At 38.8% G+C, this 24,507-nt stretch overlaps 3 protein-coding genes across 4 annotated transcripts; 1 reads left to right on the top strand and 2 right to left on the bottom strand.

Annotated features, from left to right (window-relative positions):
- Nucleotides 1-301: 301 nt before the first annotated feature.
- sdha (succinate dehydrogenase complex, subunit A, flavoprotein (Fp)) lies at nt 302-9,587 on the bottom strand. The gene is made up of 15 exons (XM_066690629.1): nt 9,449-9,587; nt 8,532-8,612; nt 7,597-7,758; nt 7,006-7,149; nt 4,017-4,181; nt 3,661-3,809; nt 3,366-3,490; nt 3,078-3,246; nt 2,766-2,961; nt 2,479-2,650; nt 2,153-2,271; nt 1,639-1,750; nt 1,367-1,497; nt 1,023-1,133; nt 302-828 (listed from the first exon to the last, which is right to left on the bottom strand). The coding sequence occupies exons 1-15, from the start codon at nt 9,554-9,556 to the stop codon at nt 742-744; spliced, it is 2,031 nt and encodes a 676-aa protein (XP_066546726.1). The 5' UTR covers nt 9,557-9,587; the 3' UTR covers nt 302-741.
- Nucleotides 9,588-9,776: 189 nt separating this feature from the next.
- On the top strand, nt 9,777-14,752 carry ccdc127a (coiled-coil domain containing 127a). Of its 2 annotated transcripts, none has more exons than XM_066690772.1 (3): nt 9,777-9,877; nt 10,715-10,841; nt 11,761-14,752. In XM_066690772.1, exons 2-3 carry the CDS (start codon nt 10,724-10,726, stop codon nt 12,444-12,446), a joined length of 804 nt encoding a protein of 267 aa, XP_066546869.1. In that variant the 5' UTR covers nt 9,777-9,877; nt 10,715-10,723; the 3' UTR covers nt 12,447-14,752. The 2 variants fall into 2 exon arrangements, with proteins under 2 accessions (XP_066546869.1, XP_066546870.1); XM_066690773.1 differs by lacking the exon at nt 9,777-9,877 and adding an exon at nt 9,889-10,011.
- An 898-nt stretch (nt 14,753-15,650) lies between these two features.
- Nucleotides 15,651-17,993, bottom strand: LOC136713636 (telethonin). Its single transcript, XM_066690774.1, has 2 exons — nt 17,763-17,993; nt 15,651-17,241 (listed from the first exon to the last, which is right to left on the bottom strand). The coding sequence occupies exons 1-2, from the start codon at nt 17,897-17,899 to the stop codon at nt 16,833-16,835; spliced, it is 546 nt and encodes a 181-aa protein (XP_066546871.1). The 5' UTR covers nt 17,900-17,993; the 3' UTR covers nt 15,651-16,832.
- Between the last annotated feature and the right edge of the window lie 6,514 nt (nt 17,994-24,507).

Raw genomic sequence — 24,507 nt, 5'->3', positions numbered from 1 at the left:
ATCTGCCAAGAAGAATGGGCAAAAAAATTCACCAAGCCAGTGTACAAAGTTGGTAGCGACTGACCCAAAAAGACTTGCAGCTGTAATTGCTGCCACCAAATTTTGACTCTGAATTCCTATGCAATTACCATATATAATTGTTTTCAATGAAAACTTTGAATTCTATCATTTGACACAGACAATACTTCTGATATGCTTTGTTATTGGTAAATACTTACATAAATTATATTTCAGCCCATCTCTCTGCATGTTTATGTACATTTCCACAACACTGCCCAAGCACACAATGTCAGGCATAAAGGAAGATTCGTAGCCTTTTTATTGAGATTTTAAATAAATCCAGTAAGCAGTAAGCATGCAGGATACACACCACTTTAAATACATTTGTATTATCCCATTAAGAAAGGCGAGAATGAGTGAAAAATGTATTTTATTTACATACAAGGTTTTGCTTTTCTCAAGGTGGCAGCTTTTTAACCACGATTGCTCCAAGTATTCCAATGTCTGCATACAGTTTAACTTTGTTTTATTCTACATTAGAATAATTCAAATCAGATATCAATAATATACTTTAAACCACAATGCACGGAATACCATAATAGTACTTTATGTCTTCTAAGGAAATAAGTAACATTCCTATGTGTAGTATTCGCCAGTATAGTACAGTACAAGAACAAAACAAAATCCAACATTTATCCGCTGTTACAAGTTCTGACTAATGCAAAGTTACAGTTTGGCAGCTCAGTAGGAGCGGATGGCAGGGGGGATGGCGGAGCACTCTTCCTCACTTAATGAATGGTCAATCACAGGCCGGTATTTAAGAGTCACCTGAAACACATGGTTAGTTTCATCACTTGGGAAAACTATGAACAGCCAGACAACAACCTTCTCAAGGAATATAATGAAACAGAGTCTGAACAAGGCAGTGTGTTATAAGAATATGGTGCCCTGAAGATACATTCTAACTTGTTTTGCACATCTTTGGAAGCAGATTCATTTAAAGCGAGACAGGAAGCCTTTACCTTCCCACTGGCATCCACGTAAGACAGGGTGTGCTTTCTCCAATGCTCGCTGAAGGGCTTCTTCTGCTGGCCCTGTAGGGGTTTGCTATAGTCGTATTCATCCATGCGTTGCTAGAAGACAAGACACTTGTTTCCAATGCATTCACATTAAGACGACAGTAAAATCATGCACTACCAACATGTAAGAGGTTTTCTTTTATTTCTTTCATTATACATGTCATGACTGCAAATTGGAAGCTAGAATGAGCAGATTGCCACTACACATAGCAACCATAATTTGGTTAAGGATACAGTCAAGGAAGTAGGACGATTGTTGGTCTGGGCCTGAGATCGGAAGCACCCACCTTGAAGTCCTCTCTGGCGTGCGCACCCCGGCTCTCCTTCCGTGCCTCGGCACCGTTGATGGTCTGCAGGGCGCACAGCATCAGATTCTGCAGCTCCAGAGTCTCGACCAGGTCAGTGTTCCACACGATGCCTGAAGACGCAGACGACACCCACACTTACACTTCCCATTTCAGCACGGTCCGTCCCATGCTCAAGAAAACAATGAGCTATTAACACAAAAATACTGTAGATTGTGTACTGAATATAAACTCAGTGAAGGCAAAAATGGTACCTCTGTCAAATGTCTTGATGTCTGCCATCGATTTGAAGATGGAATCAATTTTCTCACATCCTTCTTTGAGGACTGGGCCGGTGCGGAACACCGCTGCGTGCGCCTGCATTGTCTGAATGAGGGGCACAGAGACAAACCTCACTCACAAGCTCACAGCGCATCTCCAACCCAATAACAATACTCAGAGGATGGGTTTTAGGAAAAAAAAACAATTATGGGGAATGCTTTCAATTCATTACTTCAGTATAGTTTATACAGGCAAATTTATGTTTTTGTAGAATTTGTAGCTGTAGTATACAGATTTCCTGAGGTGTTTTCGGCCATTTGTGGAAGTAACACTACAAGTATATTTTGCTACTTTCATAATTTGGGTTTTAGACTGCATTTGACTTTGAAGGCACAACTTAGCATCTAAAAAAGAACAATCACAAACACCAGGGTACAACAGCAGTAATTAACAATTTGTGAAGGCAAATGCATTTGATTAGAATACCTCATTAATGAGACCACTTACCTTCTGCATGTTGAGACGGATCTCAGACGTTCTAATGTTGCCATTCGCAAATCTCAGTTTATCCAAGTTGGCTACAGACTCCTCTCCAGCATTTGATTTGAGGTCTGGAAGAGTTTCTCCTACAATCATAATTCAGAGAATCACATCTTTTTCACAGTTGAGACTCTATAGATGCGTACTGTTTCACTCTTGGCTAATGTGCAAATGAGTGTCAACATGCTGTAATGGAAATTATATCCATTCACCAGTCTAAAGCAAATGCACCGTTACAGAAAAAGCAAACGTGAGACTGCACAGAAAAGGGAATGTTTCAGTAATGTCCTCACCAGGCTTGAAGTTTTCTGCAATGGTCAGGGCGCAGGCACGGCCAAACACCACCAAGTCAAGGAGGGAGTTGGCGCCGAGCCGGTTGGCCCCGTGGACAGAGGCGCAGCCAGCTTCTCCGCAGGCGTACAGTCCTGGCACCACTTTATCTTGACCGTTCTCGTAGGTAATGGCCTTCAACAGAAACAGGCGATGACCCTGGCTGTATTTACAACTGAACTCTCCACTACTGGTGACCTTAAATTAGATATTCCCTAAAAAAAAAACAATTTACATCCAGCATGACTACCTGGCCCTTGTAGTTGGTAGGGATTCCTCCCATGTTGTAGTGAACAGTAGGAAGAACTGGGATGGGCTCCTTGGTGACGTCAACTCCAGCAAAGATCATGGCGGTCTCCGAGATCCCAGGCAAGCGTGTGGCAAGCTGCTGGGGAGGGAGGTGATGGAGCTGCAGGTACACATGATCTTTGTCAGGCCCAGAGCCTCTGAAAGGAGATAAGGATGCTTTGTGAGGACAGTGGCAGGACATTCGTTTTAGAAGTCCTTTTGGCAAACTGCTCTAAAGATCCTCTGTAGAAATGAACATAACTTTTGTACAAACCTTCCTTCTCGGATTTCAATGGTCATGGCACGGGACACGACATCCCGAGAGGCAAGGTCCTTCGCGACAGGGGCATACCGCTCCATAAACCTCTCTCCTTCGCTGTTAATGAGAATACCCCCCTCACCTCGGCAGCCTTCTGTGATCAGACATCCGGCCCCATAAATACCTACAAAAGAAGAAATCAAATGAGCATCCAATGCCGTACCTAATTTCAGTTGCGTTTTCATGATTCAAACAAGCAAATCTAAGCCTATGGAACCTGTAATAAACCCAGGAGGACCTTACCGGTTGGGTGGAACTGCACAAACTCCAGGTCCTGGCAAGGCAGGCCAGCTCTGGTGACCATGGCGTTACCGTCCCCTGTGCTGGTGTGGGCCGACGTGCAGCTAAAAAAGGTTCGGCCATAACCCCTGGTACGTGAGGGAAGAGAAATGGGTAAAACCATGCCTTCACAAAATTAACACTTATCACCACCAAACTTTTTGTAGGTCAAAAATGTAACAATGAAAGAGACTTGTTGTTTTCCAAAGGTTTAGTGAATGATTCCTTAATTTTTTGGAAAGGTTCTATCAGTACATACCCTGTAGCTATGACAGTGTTTTTTGCTCTGAACCGGTGGATTGATCCATCTTCCATACAGAGAGCTATGACTCCTCTACATTCGCCATTTTCCATCAGAAGATCCAAAGCAAAATACTCCACAAAGTAGCTGGTGTCATATTTCAAGGACTGAAAAGAAATACAGCTGTTTTTGAAGAGTGTACATTACAAGAAAACGAAACGTCTGATTTAGACCGTACAAAAGAATAAGAACAGCTAAGAGCAAAAACCATCTTAAATGTTCTTATCTGTCCATATCATTGAAATGGCAAATTGCACAAAACATAGGGCCCTAGATATCAGTATGGTATTTGCCAAGGAAACCAAGTCTCTTACCCTCCCATAGAGTGTGTGTAACAGTGAATGTCCAGTCCGGTCAGCCACACAGCAGCACCTGTGAGCCTGGCCCCCCTTCCCAAACTGCAGGCTCTGTCCCCCAAAAGCACGCTGGTAAATCTTCCCGTCCTCTGTCCTACTGAATGGCATCCCAAAATTTTCCAGCTACATCCACAATCCAAAGACAAAAAACAAAAGTTATAAATACAATGCAACAACTATTATTAATATTAATATGCTGAATGAACAAGTTGGTTATTCTGGTGATGTGAGCGAAGATGTAGGATTTCTTTTAACCCTATCCCTGCATTCAAATAGAGGAAGACAGGTCATGTGTCCTATCAGATGGAACTCTAGAAAATTCAGCTGGAGGTTTAAATGTTTTTCTGAAGGGATACAGAATTTTCAGTTCCTCATCACGATTTCCAGGGTTGCCCTGAATGGAATAAAAATGGCCAACGCATTCTTTGGTATGTGAAGTTGGGAGCCTAACTCAATGGAAGATATTGTGCAGTTCAGTTATAGGTGTGCTTCTTATAAATACATTTCTTGAATTTCTCTTTTTGACGATAAAGCGTAAAAGGTAAATTTTTTCAGAGATTTTCCAAGATCGTCATCAAGTAATTCAAGGCAAAGTGGAAAAGTACACCATGTCAAGATAAAATAATCACATATTTGATAAGGGAGGGTGTTGGGGTAAAATTGCCCCCTATGTACTGTATATACCCACTGTATAACTGTTAGAAAATATAAGAAACTTTCCAGTAAGTTACTAGTTAAAACGTGTTTTTATTAGGATTTCTCTGCTCAGACTTATCTGTGTGGCAATGTCTGCTGCCGTGGAAATTCTTTGTTTAACGAACCAAAATTATCTATTAATACGTTCTTATTAGTACAGTGTGTCCTTGGTACCAGAGCTTCCATATCTGAACTAATTACAAAGAAAACCTTTTTTGTTTACTGTGTCTTTGATATCAACACCTCAATGCTTAAACTAATTATAAAGAATACCTTATTGATTATCACTTCCTGTCTCAGAACTGCCCCGGACATATGCCAAGAAGATATCCAGTTTCAGGAGTGCCCCGAAACTCCTTTGAAATACTGCTTGTAAATGTATAAAAGGCTGTGTGAAACTTTCAATAAACTAAGATAAACGAACAGACTTCAGTGTCTGTGAATTTGTTCTTCCGGAGCGCTCGTCTCCTGTTGAAAGGTCTCATCTGTTACTGGAAGCGCTGACTGGGGTGCCTGATTCACTGGGACCCGAAGGGTTGCTTCAACTGAAGCATTGTACCTTAACAGAGGGCTTGCTTAAATAAACCAGTAATATAAAACATTAAGGGTTTTAAAAATAAGAAAGACAGTTTATGTCCAGCACACAACTAGTTAACTGCCTTGGCAGCTGGTGGTTCAGGGGTCCTTCCAAATAAATGTATATTTTTCTTAAAAAAAAAAAAAAAAAAAAAAAAAAAAGGTTATCAATCCTGGGCACTATTAAACGATTTTCTGGTAGGTTATGATTTTTGGTTTAAAGAAATAAGATAGACACTAAAGAAGTTTGTAATGTGTTTACTGTTTTAAAAAGCCAACCAGAATTTATTTGAAATCTTAATTTTAATAAAACAAAAGCAGCCAGAAATGGTGAGGAAATTGTTATTTGTTATTAATTTGCATGTCTTTTGAACAAAGATAAAGAATCCATTTTGTTGTGATGTAATGTGTATATGGACAAAAACCTGTGCTAATACTGTAATATACAAGTCTAATGCTTAAGTTTAAAAGGAATCTTTTCAAATAAAGAACATTTTTTTTAATTACAGATAATTTGATTAACAGATGTTTATTTTATGTTATGATCTGAAAGTGTGCTGTGATTTATTTTTATTGATTTGAAAAGGGGTGGATAGATCTGTAAAGTAAATGTTAATCGCTGTGTTAGTATGTATTAAGTTAAGGTAAATACAGCATTTAAAATGGAAAATGGAAAAAGGAATAGGAAAAAGCAAATGTTTAATTGTAATGAAAGTGAGAAGTTATTTAGCCTGCATAGTAATAATTATTCCTATATGCAGGTTGTTTTCTTCTTTGGCTCTTTTTTTTTCTGGAAAACTCATCAGAGCTTCACTACATGTGCAATTGTGCACCACCGTTACACCATTGGGAATGGATGACCATCCCTGAAATATCATTCAGCAACAACAACATCGGAGCCATTACAACTCAGCTCCACCTCTCTACAAATAACAAACACTGTTCACGTGATCTGCTTTTGAACTGCAAGAGTGGTAGGACAAACTAACTGATTGAGACAATATTATTGTTTTTTTATAGTTATTGGAATTTACTGATTGCAAATTACCATTCAAGGAAAGTATTACCACTGTTTTTTTGTTGTTTTATTCAGTGGTTTAGTATTGCACTATGCCAGAAATTGCACAACCTATCAATCCTAAGATATGCTGGACATATTATTATTATTTATTTCATGTCAGATGCCTTTATCCAGTAATATAGGGTTACACTTACATGCAAGATCTTTTTATCCTCGTTCACTCCAATAAACAGGTAAAATCATTCTTACTGCACAAGACAGCAAGTCATTCAATCTTCCAGTAAGCAAATTTTTTACAGGAAATAACAGGTTATGTTCTTCTATATTTTTTTCTTTTTAGTTATAAAAGAGAATGCTATCACTTTCAAGATGGTGGCTGCAAAGGTTGTGCTCTCCCTGCCTGACGTCTCTGACAGCTGCTGGACAAGTGCCACACACAGGTGCGCTTATCACATTACACTTTGCAGGAAGACATTTCCAAGCACCAGCTATTAACCTCGGACAGTCAGCTTTTCAGAGGAGCAGTTTCAAGGACTATAAAATATTTATTTACTGCATTATACATGGCCTCTATAGTTTGTTTATTTTATAAATCTCAGGCTTGCATATTACAGTACTGCCGTGATTGCACACCTGCAAAGGCATGGTTCTCACCTCAACAACTGCTGCTGGGGCCTGTTCGGTCATATAATGGATGGCATCCTGATCTCCCAGCCAATCAGATCCCTTCACTGTATCATAGAAGTGCCACCTCCAATCATCATCTTCCATGTTCCCCAGGGCTGCATTAATACCACCCTGTACAGGACAAAGAACAAAGAACAATCTGGATCAGAACGCACTGCTGGAACACTTATAATTCTGACCGTCTTCCTAAGTATGTAGAAAAGAAATGTCAAAACACTCCGCAGTAATGCATTACATTGAATTTCTCTCATCTTACCGATATACCTTTGTTAGCAAGCAAACACCCTTGTTGGGGAGCTCCTATCAGAGGTTTCAACCTGATAAGTATGAACTTTGGACTACCTATCTGCTGCTCATAATAAGTCCTAGATTAATTTTATTACTGGCTTATGGAACCATTATTTTTATGACCAGAGCACAAATTGTAGCTGCATAATGGCATCAAAACAGGTCTGCCCATACTAAAAGACATGAACGCTGTGTAAAAATTATTTATTTTTAACATTATTCAAAATAAAGTGAACAATTACATTGTCCAAATATATTTGGGCACTTTACCTGGGCTGCCACAGTGTGAGATCTTGTAGGGAAGAGCTTTGTAATGCAGGCAGTGTTGAAACCAGCCTCTGACAACCCAAATGCAGCTCGCAATCCGGCGCCACCTGCCCCCACCACAACTGCATCAAAGTCATGGTCTACCACAGGGTACTGCGTAGAGATCTGAAGAAAAACAAACACAATTTAATAGAACTTACCAAGTATTTCAGATTCAGCTATGAGCAGCTACTTTCCAAATGGTTATGTCAGATTACATTAGGCCGAATATCAGTTCCACAGCTCAGTAAATTCCACTGATCCCCTCTGTCATGGGGAAAAATAAAATCAATCTGACAAAAGACAATAACACGAATGACAGTTTGCATAGTAAAAAGCCTTCCTTTAATGACTCAATAGCTCATTTTGTTCCTGAAGTAGAACATAATTGGGTGCAAACCTGATATACACCTCAGACTTTTTCCATGCAACACTGAAACCTTGTCATCCAAGTTACAATAAGCATTCGTTCAATAATAACATACATAAAGAAAAAAATAATCCAGTGAGAGTTATTTTAAGAAGGAACTAAACCCAACTAACAGTTTCCAATTAGACCAACTACACATTAGCAGGAGCTGTAACACTGATTAACCCTGATGTTGGCATTTTATTGTATTTATTAACAGCAAAAACGTCCAAGGTCGCACGTATCTGTAAGGAATACAGACACATTAAAAGAATGTGCATATACACAGCATTCCTCTGACTTTCATATTACACCAGGATCCTTATTTGTCATTTTCGGGAACACTGCAAAACTGTAACTTCTGCTTTATTAAAAACAGAGGTTAGCTGGCAGTGATTCATATTCGGTGGCTTAAGAATGTAGATAGTGTGGCTTAAAAGTCAATGTCAGAAATAAACATTGAATCATTCTGGAGGCGTTTTAAACCTACTGCATCTGAAACTTTAGCAGCCTTTTTCCCATCGACGGTGAAGTGAAACGTCCGAGAAGTGCCCTGGTAGCATGCTGGGAGCTGATGAAAGAAACACACATTGTAAGCTTGTCATTTCCAAGGGTGAAATTGGGGGAAACATGCACACGAAATAAGCTGCAATTACACCGTGCAGACATATGATGTTATACACAAAACTATTCTTAAGTCAATCTTAAAATATTAATTTACAAGTGAATTACAACAAACACAAATGCAACAAAGGGCAGGGGAAGTGGTTATTGAACATGGATGGATGGAATATAGATCATACATCTATAAATTCATATTTTCTGTATATACTGGGACTAGAGAGTACATAACAGAAAAAAACAAAACGAATACGTCAACAGAGGTCGATAGCATCCTCTGCCTTTTGGATTTGTAGCAAACAGCTACTTCAATGTGAAAACTATCAAATAGGTAAGAAATGCATCCACAATTCATAAGCATCGACAAAAGAAACATAGCGAAACACTTTGTGGAAAATCAAAACAAGTTTCATACCGCAGTCCAACAAGGAGGATGTTTTACGACAGTCTCATACAGTAATACGACACTGCCTTGTAATTGTATTCCAAGCTGACCTTCACAAAACGAATGCTAATCGTTAACAAACGAAGCCACCCAGCTGACACAAATGCATACGTAGATGTTGTTTTTTTTCCACTTGATAAAACAAAACTGAATCAATTTAAAAAAGCATCAATCCCCTTAACAAAAAAAAAAAATGTTATATAGTTACTGAACTCGGGGAAAATAGCCACTGTACGTGACAAAAGCAGGTCACACTAGGAACAGTTAAAAGTCAGATAAGTATTAACATCGACAAGATGTTTGTAAATGTTAAAGTCAACTCAACAGGCCAAAAGACTCACAGTTTTAGATGACAGGACTCTCCTCGCAAGAATCCGAGAAGCAGCACACAGCGCAGCCATGATGTTCGCTACACGGTTCAATGCGCATGCGCCAGAACAAACCCACATCCTCTCTTCCGTTCATACTACAGATGTACCATCTTTGAATCTACGGCCGTGAAGGGGTATCTTATAAAAATCAATATAATGCAATGCAACATTTTAAGCCTTAGTCAGACTTTACAATAAAACAATATATAAAAATATGTTTTACGTAAGATTATGTAATGTGTTGATTCAATTGTTTTTTTTAGTAACATAATACATTTAAATACCTTTACAGTCTACCTCCCTTCGTAGTTGAACGGTCCAAAAATGACAGAACGTGTTGTGTAATGCTTGTGCAAGTGGGGAGTGTTTGAGACGGACCCGAGTGAGTGACTTTCCAAGGTGAGCAGATAACTAGTTCAGTGTGTGTGTTTACATCCTCTGTGTTTTCCGCATTACCTTAACGATGCAGAGTTAAAAGGGTTATCTGATCACAGACACTTCAGGGGAACAGCGAAATATACAGACGGCATAAGGTGTGTTGTGCTGGCTCTCGGCAGAAGAGGTGCATGAGCGATAATATTAACACTACAGACTACATGAGTGGAAAGCCTGGCTGACTAATGATAGCATTGGATGGGCGATGTTTCGTCTGTGATATATACTAATTGTGGCGTTTCTTTATTTTATTGCAAAATATGTATGATGTGCTTTCAGTAGGTATAGTTTAAAATACAGGCGAAAGAGATTGTTACACCCAGTAATGGTATTTTGACACCCAAAGAGTAGTACGTGCTGTCACTCGTAGAAGCTGTGTCTTGAAATCTGTTAATCCCTTTTTAAATGAGCCCAGTTTCAATAAGGGAAAATGCAATGCCCTTGTCTGCTCCAGACATTCCTGTAAACAAATTAATCCAGATCATCACTAGAAATAGAAAGGTACTGTATACACAACAAACAGATGATTGTAGAATAAGCAATTTAACAAATCTTTATGCTACTTTTGTTCTTGATTTTTGTGTGTTTTGTGGTTAATTAGAAGATGGTTTCAGTTCATTTCCAAACATGGCCCTAATAGCACCTGCATTTAGCTTAGTGCCTTAGCAGGTCAGAGCATTTATCGTTGGCACAGCCAAGGTAAAACCTAGACTCAAAACAGGACTACATTGCCATGGCACCTTGTAAATAACTCTGTGACCTGTGCTGTACCATTTTGTGTGTTTATGGTCTGTTCTTCAGTGCGTCTCCATGAACAACCTGAATGATCCTCCTGGGTGGAATATCCAACCAAACCAGCGAGGGGATGGGGATGGAAACAAGTGGAATTATGCCCTCCTAGTGCCAATGTTGGGCCTGGCTGCCTTCAGTAAGTGTGAACTACATTAATCTTCTGTGTAGAGCTTCACAGAGTTTGCAAACACTGCAGGAAACAGTGTTTCATTTATTGACACCCTTACACAGGTGACATGCACTTTCCACAAGAAGCATTTTCAAAGTAGTTCAAGTGCAGCAAATGCAATCAGTACAGATTACAATAAGCATAAATCCTAGTACAAATGTGTCACTGGTTTGTGCTAAGGAGTGGGGTGGGCATAGGAGGAGTTAAAATGTTAGAAGTGCAAAAAATATATCAGTAATCAGGAGCATGATTGAGTAGTTCAATAAGAAAGTGCATAAGAGCAAGAGTGCTGAGCTTCCCAGGAGATCAGGCTGTGGAACAGGTAAAGTCAGAACAGGTACAATCTGAGCAGGTGTGTCGTGAGGTAGTCGGGAACCATTCAATCGAATATCTAATGTGGAATTCACATGTTTATTTCCTGAGCAGACGTATTCTGTATGAATCGGTTATAACCGAATTTGCACAGGGAATTGGGTTTGACTTTTATACAATTTGAAACTGCTATTTTGGTTATACACATTTACAGTCAACTCTGATGTTTTAATGTGAACTTTTGTTGGGGGGTAAGTAGAGTCTCAATACAGTTAATAACCAAATAGGAAGTGGAATTGGATCAAAATCAGCAGGAAATACAGGTCCATTAACAGTAACAATATACCAAACTGGCATCATATTTTCTCTTTCTTTGTACTTTTGTGAACTTCAGTCAGCAGGACTTGCTTTGGGAATAAATTGGACAGCTTTCATAATATGTAGACAGATCTGTTCTTGGATTCCTACAGCTCTAGTTGGAAAACAAATAGGCTAAATCTCAATTTGAATGTGTCTTTCTGGGAAAGTGCAAGAGCCTTATGTACCAACTGAACTCGCTTGTACTTTTTCCTAGGATGGATCTGGACCAGAGAGTCACAAAAGGAGATCCGGGAAGTGAAAGCAAAGTACAACCAAGACATGGAGTCCATAGCCCAGAATCTGGAGATGAAGTACAAGGAAGCTGTCCTGGAGAGCCGACGGGCCGCGGCTCACCTGGAGCTGCAGCTGGAGAAAGAGCGCCAGAGAGTGCAGGGCTACAGGCAGGCCCTCATGTCTCAGAGTCAGCAGCTTTTGGCAGAAAGAAAGCAACTGCAGCAGGACCGGGAGAAACTGGAAATGGAGAAAAATCAGCTTTTGCAGTCGGGTGCGGCGGGAGCCCTCTTGCGCAGTGCTTTGCAACGGGAAACCTTCTGGCAGCGTAAGGCCACGCTAGTCTTGAAGGAATTCGAAGAGGCATTGGTAGAACGGCAGAGTGCCTACTGCAGCGTCCTCCTGCCACGAGAGAAGCGCTTTGAGATGGAGAAGAACGTGCTCATCAAAGCCGCCAAAGACCCGCTCGCTGCTGAACTGAACATGGAAGCAGATATAAAATACATTTTCAAACACGACAAGCATTGCGCCGATCTTATGAACACAGACAAGCGCAAGAACGGCAGGCTGATGTGGCTTTACCTCAGGTACTGGGAGCTGCAAGTTGAGCTGCAGAAGTTTAAGCGAGTGGAGCGCTCTGTTGCTGGAACGCCGCCGAACTCTCAGTGACTTTGCAGCAAGACATAAAAACTTGAATCACCAATAGCCACCTGGAAGCTTTACGTTTCTTTTGCACTTCTGTAAGTCGGGAAAAGGGAGCTTTAAAGACAGGGATGCTGAACTCAGATGGAAGTGGATAGTAGACATCGTTGAGTTGCACGTGAACTGTAAAACTCATTTTCTTTCAGTATAAGAATAATTAAAACCATTAAGTGTCTGAAAGGAAAATCTATGCTACTTAATTTAATAAAAAAGCTGTATGTTATTTACTGCATGCCTATCATAGGGTATGTAAAGTGGTCAAACACCATAGATTGAAATACAATCATTAGTCTATCTTCAGATTATTGAATTAATATCATCATAAATATTTAATTAATAAAGTTCTGTAAGTCACTGTTAAGCACTTTTCAAATTATATATTTATAAGAACTTAAATATGCAAAACGAAAAGAAAAGGTAATCACCTGAGGGGTTAAGGTATCTCAATAATATAACATTCTGTCATTAGGAAAGCACAGTTATATGCACAGAAAGAGCCTGATTTTTCCTGTAAGCAAATTGTGGGCTTACTGCCTGTGTAACTAATTTTGTTAATTCATACTCATGTATAATAGATCCATTTGTCTTCATCTGACGAGCCACCACTGGGCTTGTTGGGTTTGAACACCTCTAAAGGTCTGTTGTGGCTCATCAGATGAAGACAAATGCATCTGGCCTGTGTGAAATACTGGGACTTTTCCGGAACCTATTTCATTGACTTCAAATGCATAATGAAGCACTTCACTGTAGTTACTGCCATACTTCTTTGGTCTGAGTGGTTTCTAAGAGGACTGGCTGTCATCATTTAACACTAAAGACGTTGTTATAATAAAATATACAGTATAGTTCTGAAGCTCAGTGGCAGGAATAGCTGAAAGTATTGCAGTTAACATTTCCACCACTTGATGTCAATGTACTCCACTCGGTGCGGTTTAAGAGGAGTATTTTTGTTCATGTATATACAGTCCCCTGTATCGATTGAAAGTAACACAGGATTCGATGTGATGAATTCTACAGCACTGTGTGTCCTGTGTCCTGTCTACTGCACTGTGTGTCCTACAAAATATACACAGGGATTTCTTGGTAGGTGAAATTATGAGCTGGGCGATATATTTGTTGTGTTAAGTCTACTGTTTGATTTTCTTGGCGTCTGTTCAATAATCAACTCAAGAAACATACACAGTAATATCTCTTCTGCAGCACCAACACATTATCATTTGTGAATTCACAATCTGGCTAATAAGATTAAAATGATAGCAGATTGATCCAATAATATGGTCAGTGTTGTTTCAGGTCATGATTGTAATAACCATATACATATAGGACCAGGACTAATACAGGTATGCAAAAGCTAGAAAAAGGTTTAATTTTGTTTTACTCATGGTTTCAACTACATTTATGATGAATTTTTGAACATAAAAAAACTGCACCCTTGCATATTTTGTGTCCTGTTTCCCAAATAAGTAAATGGTATTGCAAATTCCAGTTGTACCCATAGATCTTTTTCACAGAGTTGTGTACTGCAGATGTGTTTGTTGTTGTTGTTATTCATATTATAGCTTTTATGAACTGGACAGGATAAGTTTTTCCTGCAGTGTTTCTACACAAATGCCAGGATACAGTGCAGTGGCTTTCACTGTTGGTGTGTGGTCTTCGGCTGTGGGGGTGTCTGAAAACAGTGTGTCACATCTTACCGTTCTGTGTAAATAAAGGAAAAAGTGGGGAAAGCAATTTTGATAAATCTGTGTAATTTGATTTACCTACATGTTGAGCATTACAGTTCCAGTGGTGTTCAGTAACATCCCTGTTATTATTTAATATGTGTCCGTGATATAAGTGAGTGTATATTATTCTGTGTGCTTTGTAGATCTGATCAGCACATAACAAGTGACAATTTGATTAGTTAACTGTTCACTACAATCCACAGATGTGGGTCTTTCGGACTGGCGGGTGTTAGTATAACTCTTTGTACAGCTCACTTGGAAGGTTAATTTCCCAGCAGTCTCCAAACATCAAATAACTCCTGTCTCTCTGTAATTCAATTGGTAGTATCTTTTGTTCATTAATCAAGGTGCTGTTGGCTTGATGTTTTCTATTGAGTCTTCAGAAAACTGAAGACAATCCCTACGGGAGAAATGTTATAAGCAGGTAAGCCTGGCTCTTCCTGTCTGGACCCTGCACGTTATTTTTATTATCTCGGTCAACCCTTTTTAATTTTTTCATAGCTCATAACAGATCCTTTAATTAATAAAAAAGAGAAAGAAGAAATTAAATCTGTACAATGTTTTTTTTTTATATATAGGAACTCTGCTGTTCTACACATTTGTTTAGATCAGGGGTGTCAGACTCCAGTCCTGGGGGGGGCGCAGTGTCTGCTGGATTTTGTTCCAGCCCAGCACTTAGCTCCTTAATTGGTCTAATTGAACAATTAATTATGAACATTTTAGATGAGACTACCTTAGTAAATAATGATATTTAAATGTCATTATTTACTCAGGTAGGCTCATCTAAAACTTTCATATTTAATTTTTCACCAATTCAAGTCACCAATTAATTGTTTAATTAGAACAATTAAGGAGCCAACATGTTTTTATTTTTCTTCATCCAAATTGCTATAATTGAACGTGTATAAATAAGGTACATAATTTAAGGTTAATGTGTAGTGATTTAGATTTAAAACATTTGTTTATAAAGCAAGTTTATTTTATTTGTTTCCATAATGCTATTTGTATTCAGGATGTGTTTTTTCTTCTTCTAATGGCCGGATTATTTCCCATTTCATAAGGTATTGAAAAGGAAGGATGTATTGTAACATTCAGATTTAACCAGATTATAGCTGAATCACAGCACTGTGAAGAGGGGGCGCTTCACTACCACACTGCTATGTTTTTTCTCCACAAGGTGGCCACAGTTTATGCTGCAGATAAAAAATAAATTCATAAGTCAGATCATTGTGGTCTTCAACTGTGCATCTGTATCACCCCTCTGTACCATAGTGCAAGGGGAATTGACTTTGTACAGGCTGAGTGTTTGTTATCACAGTGAATCACTTATTTGTAGTTATTATTTTATTTGGACAAACCTTTTATAATATATTGTTCAAGTAAAATCAATTTCAGTTAAAGATCAAAATAATATCTTTCACAGACGAAAATGTATTCAATAAAAAAATTAAATTATTTGAATAGCTTTATTAGGTAACTGTTCTTCCCTTGAAGATGAATTGCTCACAAAGAATATTTCACATAATTGTTATTATTATAATAAGGAATTGCAGACAGACAATAAATCCAAACCCCTATATTGCACATTTAAACAAAGAATTGAAGGTGCTTATATCTAAGGCTAATATACATGACAAAATTCTTTCTTTTTCAACCTTTCACAATTTCATAACTTTCTTTTTATCTGACTCAACTGATCCAGTATTAATGTCATTAAATGAGATTAGTAACCAGGATTACGGACACTCTCAAAACACTTACACTGGGAACTTTCACAATACTTTCTGAAAAACATATTTCAACACTCTACTTCAATTCTGTTATTTTTAGATTTTGGTTGGTTTTGCGTATTGTCATGACTATGTTATTATTATTTATTTCCTGGCAGTATGTTGATACATAAGTTGTGCTGGTGATGCATTCAAAAACCATAACACCTTCTTTTCATGCAAGGATGTTGAGGTTATTAACTACAACAGTAGTTCAGTATAGCTTTTTTTTAAGAATGTGCAAAAAATGCTGAGTTGTCTCTGATTAAGACATAAAACCAAAATTCCGCTTTGTAAAATGCAAATGTCTGTTTAAGTAATCTTTCAGTTTCATTAAAATAGCCATTAAGTCTATGCCTTTCACACACAAAAACATACAGTTTCAGTTTGAATGCAACAAACCCATATTTACCATGTTAAGACAGTAATCATGATAGATGTAGAATTCACATTATTGGTACACCATAATGTATTCAAATGTAAGATAAGTGCATTTTCCTTGTTATGTTTTGTCTCATGTGTGTGTTTTCAATGACTCTGTAATAGCTGTTCTAAGAATTTCTCAATGTTAAAATGTGAGATGCGAGTCTTCGGTGCATGAAACCCCATCATCAGGCTTCATAGCAGCTTGTACAGGGAGCTCTGAGACATTAGTTCTTATGAAAAGTGTATAGAATAACAGTCTGACACAAATGACATATAATTGAATGTGTATAAAGTGGGAAATGTAATAAACAATGCACCGTATTAGTCTCGAATTTGTATCGCATCAACACTTACATCCTAATAGCATGTAAGTCTTTAAGCTGTGAGAGTGGAGTGAAATGTATCCCCCTATTGAATTGACCCAAGATCCAGCACTAGCTTCTTTGGACAGCCTCAAACTGGCCAGGCACATTGGGGGGAGAAATGAGACTGGAGGCTCTGAAGCTTAACTGGTTAGGCTGGATCACTTTGGGCATTTCTTTCTTGATCTCAGATAGTTCTCTCCTGTCTCTGCTCAGGCCGCTGGACAAGGCACTCTCGAACTCCATGATGCCTTTCAGTTCTGCTGGCGTGGGTGCCCGGTCACGCTCCTTTGAGGACACAGCTTTGCTGGGCACAAAGATGGGTAGAGGCAGCTTGTATGGAAGCTGGTATTCCTTCATCTTCTCCCCCAGTCTCCCCAGCTTTATCTTCTGGGCGGGGTGTCTCTGTACTAGAAAATAAGCGATGTGCTTCTTCTCGTAGGTCTCCTTCCGCGACATGTCATTTTCAAAGAGAGTCGTCCTGCAAAAGGGTAACAGGAGGTTGTCAGCACTAGTAGCTCAGTTTCCCCATGCAATTCAGTACTGCTCAACATTAGTACTGGAGTATATCAGTTACTTATCATCCAAAGAAATTTGTGTATAAATCACCTTCATGGAAAATATCCATATTTATGTCTTTAATATATCATTTAAAAAACTTCTTACCCATAGGTTATGAGAAGTATAATATTGTATTTTTCCCTTGATCATTTTTGTAATTCACAAGCATGTTATATTAGCTTGTAACACAGCAAACTTGAATATAACCATATTTTACTTGAGCCACTTTTAAAATAATATCAAGGCTGTTTTCTAAGCTTCCTTAAAGTACGATCACCCTTAATCTGATTATTCATTCTGCTTGTTTAATTTAAGGCAACCACGTTTCTGGAGACACAAAGCAATGACTTTCAAGAAGATACAAATACTGATATTTGGCTCATTTGGAATGGTGTTTTTTATATACTTTTAAATATTAAAACTTTTCAGTTGAATACTTACTTTTCCTCAGGGCGTCTTTCCATGACCAGATCCAGCCACGTTGATTTATAGGACTCCTTCCTCAGCTCATTGTTCTCCTTTACATCACAATAGGCGTTGAACAGACAGGGGTTATCCTTTGCATTAGAGGAATGCATTTTGGGAGGATAAGACTCTTGGTTGATGGGGATAATTGTTTTTTTATGGCGGTTGGCTCCGTGCTGCCGTTGAATGACAGTTCTCGCCGTGTGGTCTCGAGCCTCTTAAATAATGCCGGCTCTCTATTTTAGTTCCAGTGCATCATTGCAAATGTGTTTATTATGCTGGCTGCCAGAATGAGCAATGGGAAAAGAGACTGACTAATCCTACATCCATCTAACGATATACATTTCACAGAAGTTCTCAGGAGTCGCATGTGACACATGTTCCCTTTTCCCTTCAGTGCCTGTCAGCACAATTCTAGGTAATATATAAACTTTAATGGTCAATCATTACTGAAACATGTAGTTTTATAAATCTATACAACAACCTGCTATGATATATGATAATGGTCTTGAAGGCTTTGTTTTAAACCCCCAATTTTGTGATATTGTAAGTGTTCTGTTTTTGGTTGAAGTTTGTTATTTTAAGTCGCCTAAGATTCAGCCAAACAGCTTTCAGTCTTTGGAATCAGTTTCTTAATTGATCTGAATACATCTTAATGAACTGTATTGTGTATCTAGACTGAAAGGCTGAGAGGAGGCTGATCACGTGTCTTTATGAAAGCGCTTTTGTCTTCCAGTATGTGCTAACTAAAGATATGGGTTTGTCGGCATTCGTGTCATCCAGTATGACCTTAAACAGAATGGTTCACACTGAGGGTAAAGACTGAATGAGGCTCCTGTCAAGGCAATACACAAGGTATAAAGAGCAACCCCTACCAGTTTCGGGTCTTGTCATAACAGCTGTTGTCAAATGTGAAGAATTACTCTAAGGAGTGTGCTAAAATATCCTGCTTATCCTGTCACAAAAAAAGCATCCTGCCCAAACTTGTAGTGGCAGTACAGTCTTGTCATATAGCTTTGCAAAACAGTCATAATGCCTCCCGTTTTTAGACTAAAAATGAAATTACCAAATTAAATAACTCTGAAATAATGATGCTCACTGTGCTCTTTATTCAAAACTGATTATAATAAAGGTAAATACAGTTTTCCAAACTCCAAACTGTCTTTTGTCAAGACCTTAAGATGCTATACTTCACACATGGGCATCAGAATAATGTGTAACACTGATACGGTCCCCCACTTCGCTTTGCTGTCACCTTTCACAAGGGCTCTTTCAAAAGCCATATGAAAAATGAGAGGCAAAAAAATATTACATTGAGTAACCCTTTAAGACCAAAGAATGCAGTTGGCAAGACTGGGCATTCTCGGGGATCATTCAACACATTTGAGAATCATATTGCAAAGGGTCTGGGCCAAAGCAACAGAGCTTCTGAAACTGACACCCTGTCAATGGCTGACGCTTTTAACAACCGCTTTTTCCTGGCAAGTTCAGAATGGGATTAGTTACACACAGCAGTGGGCGTTCTGGTTGACTATTCATTAAACTGAAAGCAAATCCAAGTTTCACCTCCTTCTGAAGTGGAAGGGGAAGACCATTTGCCTTTAACAAGCTACACACTTGACTATTATAAGAATGAGTAACCAATCTCAATCAGCTCTGTCTGTGTTTTATTTTTTAAATAAAATGCTTACTAATGTTCAATTTACCATGGCTAGTGTATTTTGGAGTAAAGTAAATCAAACAGTATTACAAGGTGATGCATATTCTTTTAGTTATGTTAGTATTTATTTATTTTCTTCAATATATTATACATTAAAATATGAATCTTGAGTTATTTTTAGAAAATGCTAAATATACAAAAATGCTTCCTGAAAGAATACAATCCTATATTGTTTATAGTATATATATATATATATATATATATATATATATATATATATATATATATATATATATATATGGCCCCCACAGTCACCAGATCTCAACCCAATAGAGCATCTTTGGGATGTGGTGGAACGGGAGCTTCGTGCCCTGGATGTGCATCCCACAAATCTCCATCAACTGCAAGATGCTATCCTATCAATATGGGCCAACATTTCTAAAGAATGCTTTCAGCACCTTGTTGAATCAATGCCACGTAGAATTAAGGCAGTTCTGAAGGCGAAAGGGGGTCAAACACAGTATTAGTATGGTGTTCCTAATAATCCTTTAGGTGAGTGTATATATATATATACACTCACCTAAAGGATTATTAGGAACACCTGTTCAATTTCTCATTAATGCAATTATCTAACCAACCAATCACATGGCAGTTGCTTCAATGCATTTAGGGGTGTGGTCCTGGTCAAGACAATCTGCTGAACTCCAAACTGAATGTCTGAATGGGAAAGAAAGGTGATTTAAGCAATTTTGAGCGTGGCATGGTTGTTGGTGCCAGACGGGCCGGTCGGAGTATTTCACAATCTGCTCAGTTACTGGGATTTTCACGCACAACCATTTCTAGGGTTTACAAAGAATGGTGTGAAAAGGGAAAAACATCCAGTATGCGGCAGTCCTGTGGGCGAAAATGCCTTGTTGATGCTAGAGGTCAGAGGAGAATGGGCCGACTGATTCAAGCTGATAGAAGAGCAACTTTGACTGAAATAGCCACTCATTACAACCGAGGTATGCAGCAAAGCATTTGTGAAGCCACAACACGTACAACCTTGAGGCGGATGGGCTACAACAGCAGAAGACCCCACCGGGTACCACTCATCTCCACTACAAATAGGAAAAAGAGGCTACAATTTGCACAAGCTCACCAAAATTGGACAGTTGAAGACTGGAAAAATGTTGCCTGGTCTGATGAGTCTCGATTTCTGTTGAGACATTCAGATGGTAGAGTCAGAATTTGGCGTAAACAGAATGAGAACATGGATCCATCATGCCTTGTTACCACTGTGCAGGCTGGTGGTGGTGGTGTAATGGTGTGGGGGATGTTTTCTTGGCACACTTTAGGCCCCTTAGTGCCATTGGGCATCGTTTAAATGCCACGGCCTACCTGAGCATTGTTTCTGACCATGTCCATCCCTTTATGACCACCATGTACCCATCCTCTGATGGCTACTTCCAGCAGGATAATGCACCATGTCACAAAGGTCGAATCATTTCAAATTGGTTTCTAGAACATGACAATGAGTTCACTGTACTAAACTGGCCCCCACAGTCACCAGATCTCAACCCAATAGAGCATCTTTGGGATGTGGTGGAACGGGAGCTTCGTGCCCTGGATGTGCATCCCACAAATCTCCATCAACTGCAAGATGCTATCCTATCAATATGGGCCAACATTTCTAAAGAATGCTTTCAGCACCTTGTTGAATCAATGCCACGTAGAATTAAGGCAGTTCTGAAGGCGAAAGGGGGTCAAACACAGTATTAGTATGGTGTTCCTAACAATCCTTTAGGTGAGTGTATATATATATATATATATTTATATATATATTTATTGCTTCAAATTCAGTTTTCTTTTTCTATAATAGTCTTTTCTCCAAAAGCAAGCTTTTCTCTTCAAAGAAGCTTGTGGTCTTTACTGTCTGACAGTGTGTGGTCTGAGGGGTGAAGCAGCACTGAGCCGTTTTGCCATTGTTTGCGTCAGTGCTTGGGCAGTGTAATCTGAGTCAAATATCCCTGCCATAACCACTCTCAGAGGATATGAGAGCTGTCACTAATGATGGATATGCTTTCATTGCCCACATTTTCTATCAGTGAAGCTGAAATTGAGTAAGCTGGGGACTGGCAGAGAGAGCGCATTCTGAAGGGTGTCCAACAAGAACAGGCTGTCCTAATGATTTCACTCACTCAGAAAAGGCCTTCAGGAGGGCTTCATGTTTTATGACTGGCAATCATAATCCCATTTTAAAGGGGTCAGCTGGTCACCAGTTACAAGCAGTTTACTCACTACACTGACACTGCATAAGAAATTTAAAGCTCATTTGCCAGATGCATATGATACATCCTTGGACCACTTAGTTATTAATGGACACCAAACGAGCACGATGAATGGACTCCTCTCATTTGTAAACTTTAATGACACACACGAGTTAGTGAGAATGTGTATATATAATGTGTATATATATATATATATATATATATATATATATATATATATATATATATATATATATATTTGTGTGTGTGTGTGTGTATGTGTGTGTGTGATTAAAGCAGGTTCAGCAGAGGAAAGAGAATTCCATTTATACTTTTAAGGAATATTTGTCTGGAGATAACTGAGTGAATGTTAAGATGATATAACTACATTTTTGTCCAAGATTGTAATCTTACATCTAACAGTAGAAAAAGAAAAATGAGTCTAAGAAGAAATTTTATGAGTCATAAAAGTATCACTGTACTAACACAACTTTGTTGTCCCCCCACCCAGAGGGCCTGTCTCCCAGTTCCAGAGACAAGACTCCAGAGAAGCTGAATCTGAACAAGTGAACATGACCCACCGTTCCGACAAGGTCACCCCAGTGGGAAGTCAATATATATGACAGTTAGAGCCCCCTGGAGGCAGAACCTGAACTTTATTCCCCAATTAACCACAGACCAATTGAGATTTATTTTCTCCTATAACCATCTCTATTATCCTTTTTGTTTTTGTTTTGATCTCCTCCATCCCTTTTTTCTGTTCTTAATATGTTCTTACTGTGTTCTTGTTGTGTTCTTAAGTGCTCTGTGGCGACTCTTCGCAAAGGGGGCCATACAAATTTAAAATGGAATCAAATAGAATTGTGAACATGAGAGTGTGCTGTAATTATTCAAAAAGAGAGCTCAAATACTGCAACTACATTTGATGTTAAGAAAGAGAAGCAATGAAAGACAGCCAAGTCAACAAGGATGCAGTGCTCTCTGGAGAGAGGAGCAATTTGGAAGCTGGAAAACAGAAATGCTTTCTACCCATCCAGGGACAGATAACCAGACTCACTGTCTCCAACCTTCTGCATAATGCCCAGAGAGCAGTTAGCATTAACACCAGGAATAGAAATCATGTGTCCCAAGAAGATGCCCACCAAGCTCAAAAAAAAGAGAGAGAGAGAGAGATCCACACAGTTAAAGATTGTGCGCTGCGGGACCTCAGAGATGGGAATGTGAAAATAGGTCAGGATCATCCAGTTGGACATCTGACAAATCCCTTGGAGGCAACATTTTAGTTTCTCCAAACTAGCGGTCGACCTATTAAAGTGTTGTGTAAATGTATCCTGCACATATTTTCCCTCTAGTCTTAGCTGATATTATTCTGATGTAATGATGAGAATTCTACAAGTCCATTGTAAATTTAGGCATTATAATAATTATTATTACTGTTATTAATGTTGTTGTTGTTGTTATTTCTTTCTTGGCAGACACCCTTATCCAGGGTTCTACAGTGAGCTATTCTTGGACAAACAGGGATTATGCAACTATAGTGTAAGCAATCAACTTTCTTAGGTGTTGCATACTTACATTGCTCTCTAGTCAGTGTACAGCTGGCAAATGCCACCACTCTCTCCCCAGTTTAACTGCTGGGACAGGACGGCACCAATGCCTTTGTCAGGTACATAAAGATAGGAACATACCTGTGACAGAAACATGTCTATCCAGTATGGCAACATAGCCTATACTTTACCATACTTAAAATGCTCCTCATATGTTTGAAAACCTGGTAGTAACTATAGCCTAAAATCTATAAATACATTTTACCCTAACAATATAAAACTCTTTTTTTTACTTCATCATGATGGCGAGCTGCCTGAACTGACTCCTGTATGTTGTTTTTGACATAAATGGTGGCTGATATTTTGGTCCCAGTCCGCCCCTGAGTCCAGGTACGTTACAACACCACTCTAGTGTGTGCAAGCTGCTATGACTTGGGGAACAAGACTGGAGCAAACTGGAAGCAAGATAATGCAATAATAAAGTCAGCGAATGTTGACATCAGCCTCCGATGTCCAAAAATAAAAGTTAGAGGAAGTTAGAAACAACTGACCAAAACAGATATCGAATTTCCTACAAAACAACACCCACCACAATGAGTGAATTGGTTCATTGAGATTAGCAGGTTTGTATTATTTTGCTCACTTATCATTCTCTGTTGGGTCTACAGCATTAGTGGGGAATGACAGATTTTATGGTCTAATAATTAGGTCTTAGTCCCCATAGACATAAGCCATTTCAGCCTAGAAGTGATCAGAAGTGTTTTTTACATGAACTTGCCAGATGATGCCTGGTGGTCTGATAGCCCTAGCGTATGCTATAAGTCCCCCAGGCACTGGACCAGACAAGGGGTCATTTGGTTGTTTCATATTGACAGGCTTAGGACCTAGATTTCTAACCACACACCATCTAAAAATGCCCTTTTTGTTATTTGTATTTATTTATTATTTGATTTTTAGAAAATATTATGCAGAATTATATTTAAAATGGTCTCTTCTGCATCATTCTCTGTGGACTGAATGGCATTATCTTGTCTGTAACTTCTCTTATGTTATATCCAGCACTATACATTATACACAACCTTAATGCAAAACAGTTTGTTTTCCTATTTAGATCGATATATGCCTTAAATCTGAGAAAAGTTCTCAAGGAATATTTTACAGGAAGTCTAGACTATGCTTCAGAAAAGACTAAAATGTTATACTTTTAGGGTAGTGATCTTCAACTCAGGTCCAGGTTGGTGTTGTTTTCTTTTGTCCCCGCTGAG

This window comes from Amia ocellicauda, chromosome 18 (assembly GCF_036373705.1).
Source record: "Amia ocellicauda isolate fAmiCal2 chromosome 18, fAmiCal2.hap1, whole genome shotgun sequence".
Lineage (NCBI taxonomy): Eukaryota > Metazoa > Chordata > Actinopteri > Amiiformes > Amiidae > Amia > Amia ocellicauda.
The sequence above is the reverse complement of the archived record's forward strand: the minus strand, read 5'-3'. Positions and strand labels throughout refer to the sequence as shown.

What these genes read in the sequence shown, in the direction of transcription:
- sdha (XM_066690629.1), bottom strand. Translation starts at nt 9,556, where the DNA reads ATGTGGGTTTGTTCTGGCGCATGCGCATTGAACCGTGTAGCGAACATC. An exon ending in AACACTGTCATAGCTACAGG is followed by an intron (nt 3,491 to 3,660) that starts GTATGTACTGAT and finishes CTCACGTACCAG; the next exon opens with GGGTTATGGCCGAACCTTTT. An exon ending in TCCGTCTCAACATGCAGAAG is followed by an intron (nt 1,751 to 2,152) that starts GTAAGTGGTCTC and finishes CCCCTCATTCAG; the next exon opens with ACAATGCAGGCGCACGCAGC.
- LOC136713636 (XM_066690774.1), bottom strand. Translation starts at nt 17,899, where the DNA reads ATGCATTCCTCTAATGCAAAGGATAACCCCTGTCTGTTCAACGCCTAT. An exon ending in GAAAGACGCCCTGAGGAAAA is followed by an intron (nt 17,242 to 17,762) that starts GTAAGTATTCAA and finishes ACCCTTTTGCAG; the next exon opens with GACGACTCTCTTTGAAAATG.
- ccdc127a (XM_066690772.1), top strand. Translation starts at nt 10,724, where the DNA reads ATGAACAACCTGAATGATCCTCCTGGGTGGAATATCCAACCAAACCAG. An exon ending in GTTGGGCCTGGCTGCCTTCA is followed by an intron (nt 10,842 to 11,760) that starts GTAAGTGTGAAC and finishes ACTTTTTCCTAG; the next exon opens with GATGGATCTGGACCAGAGAG.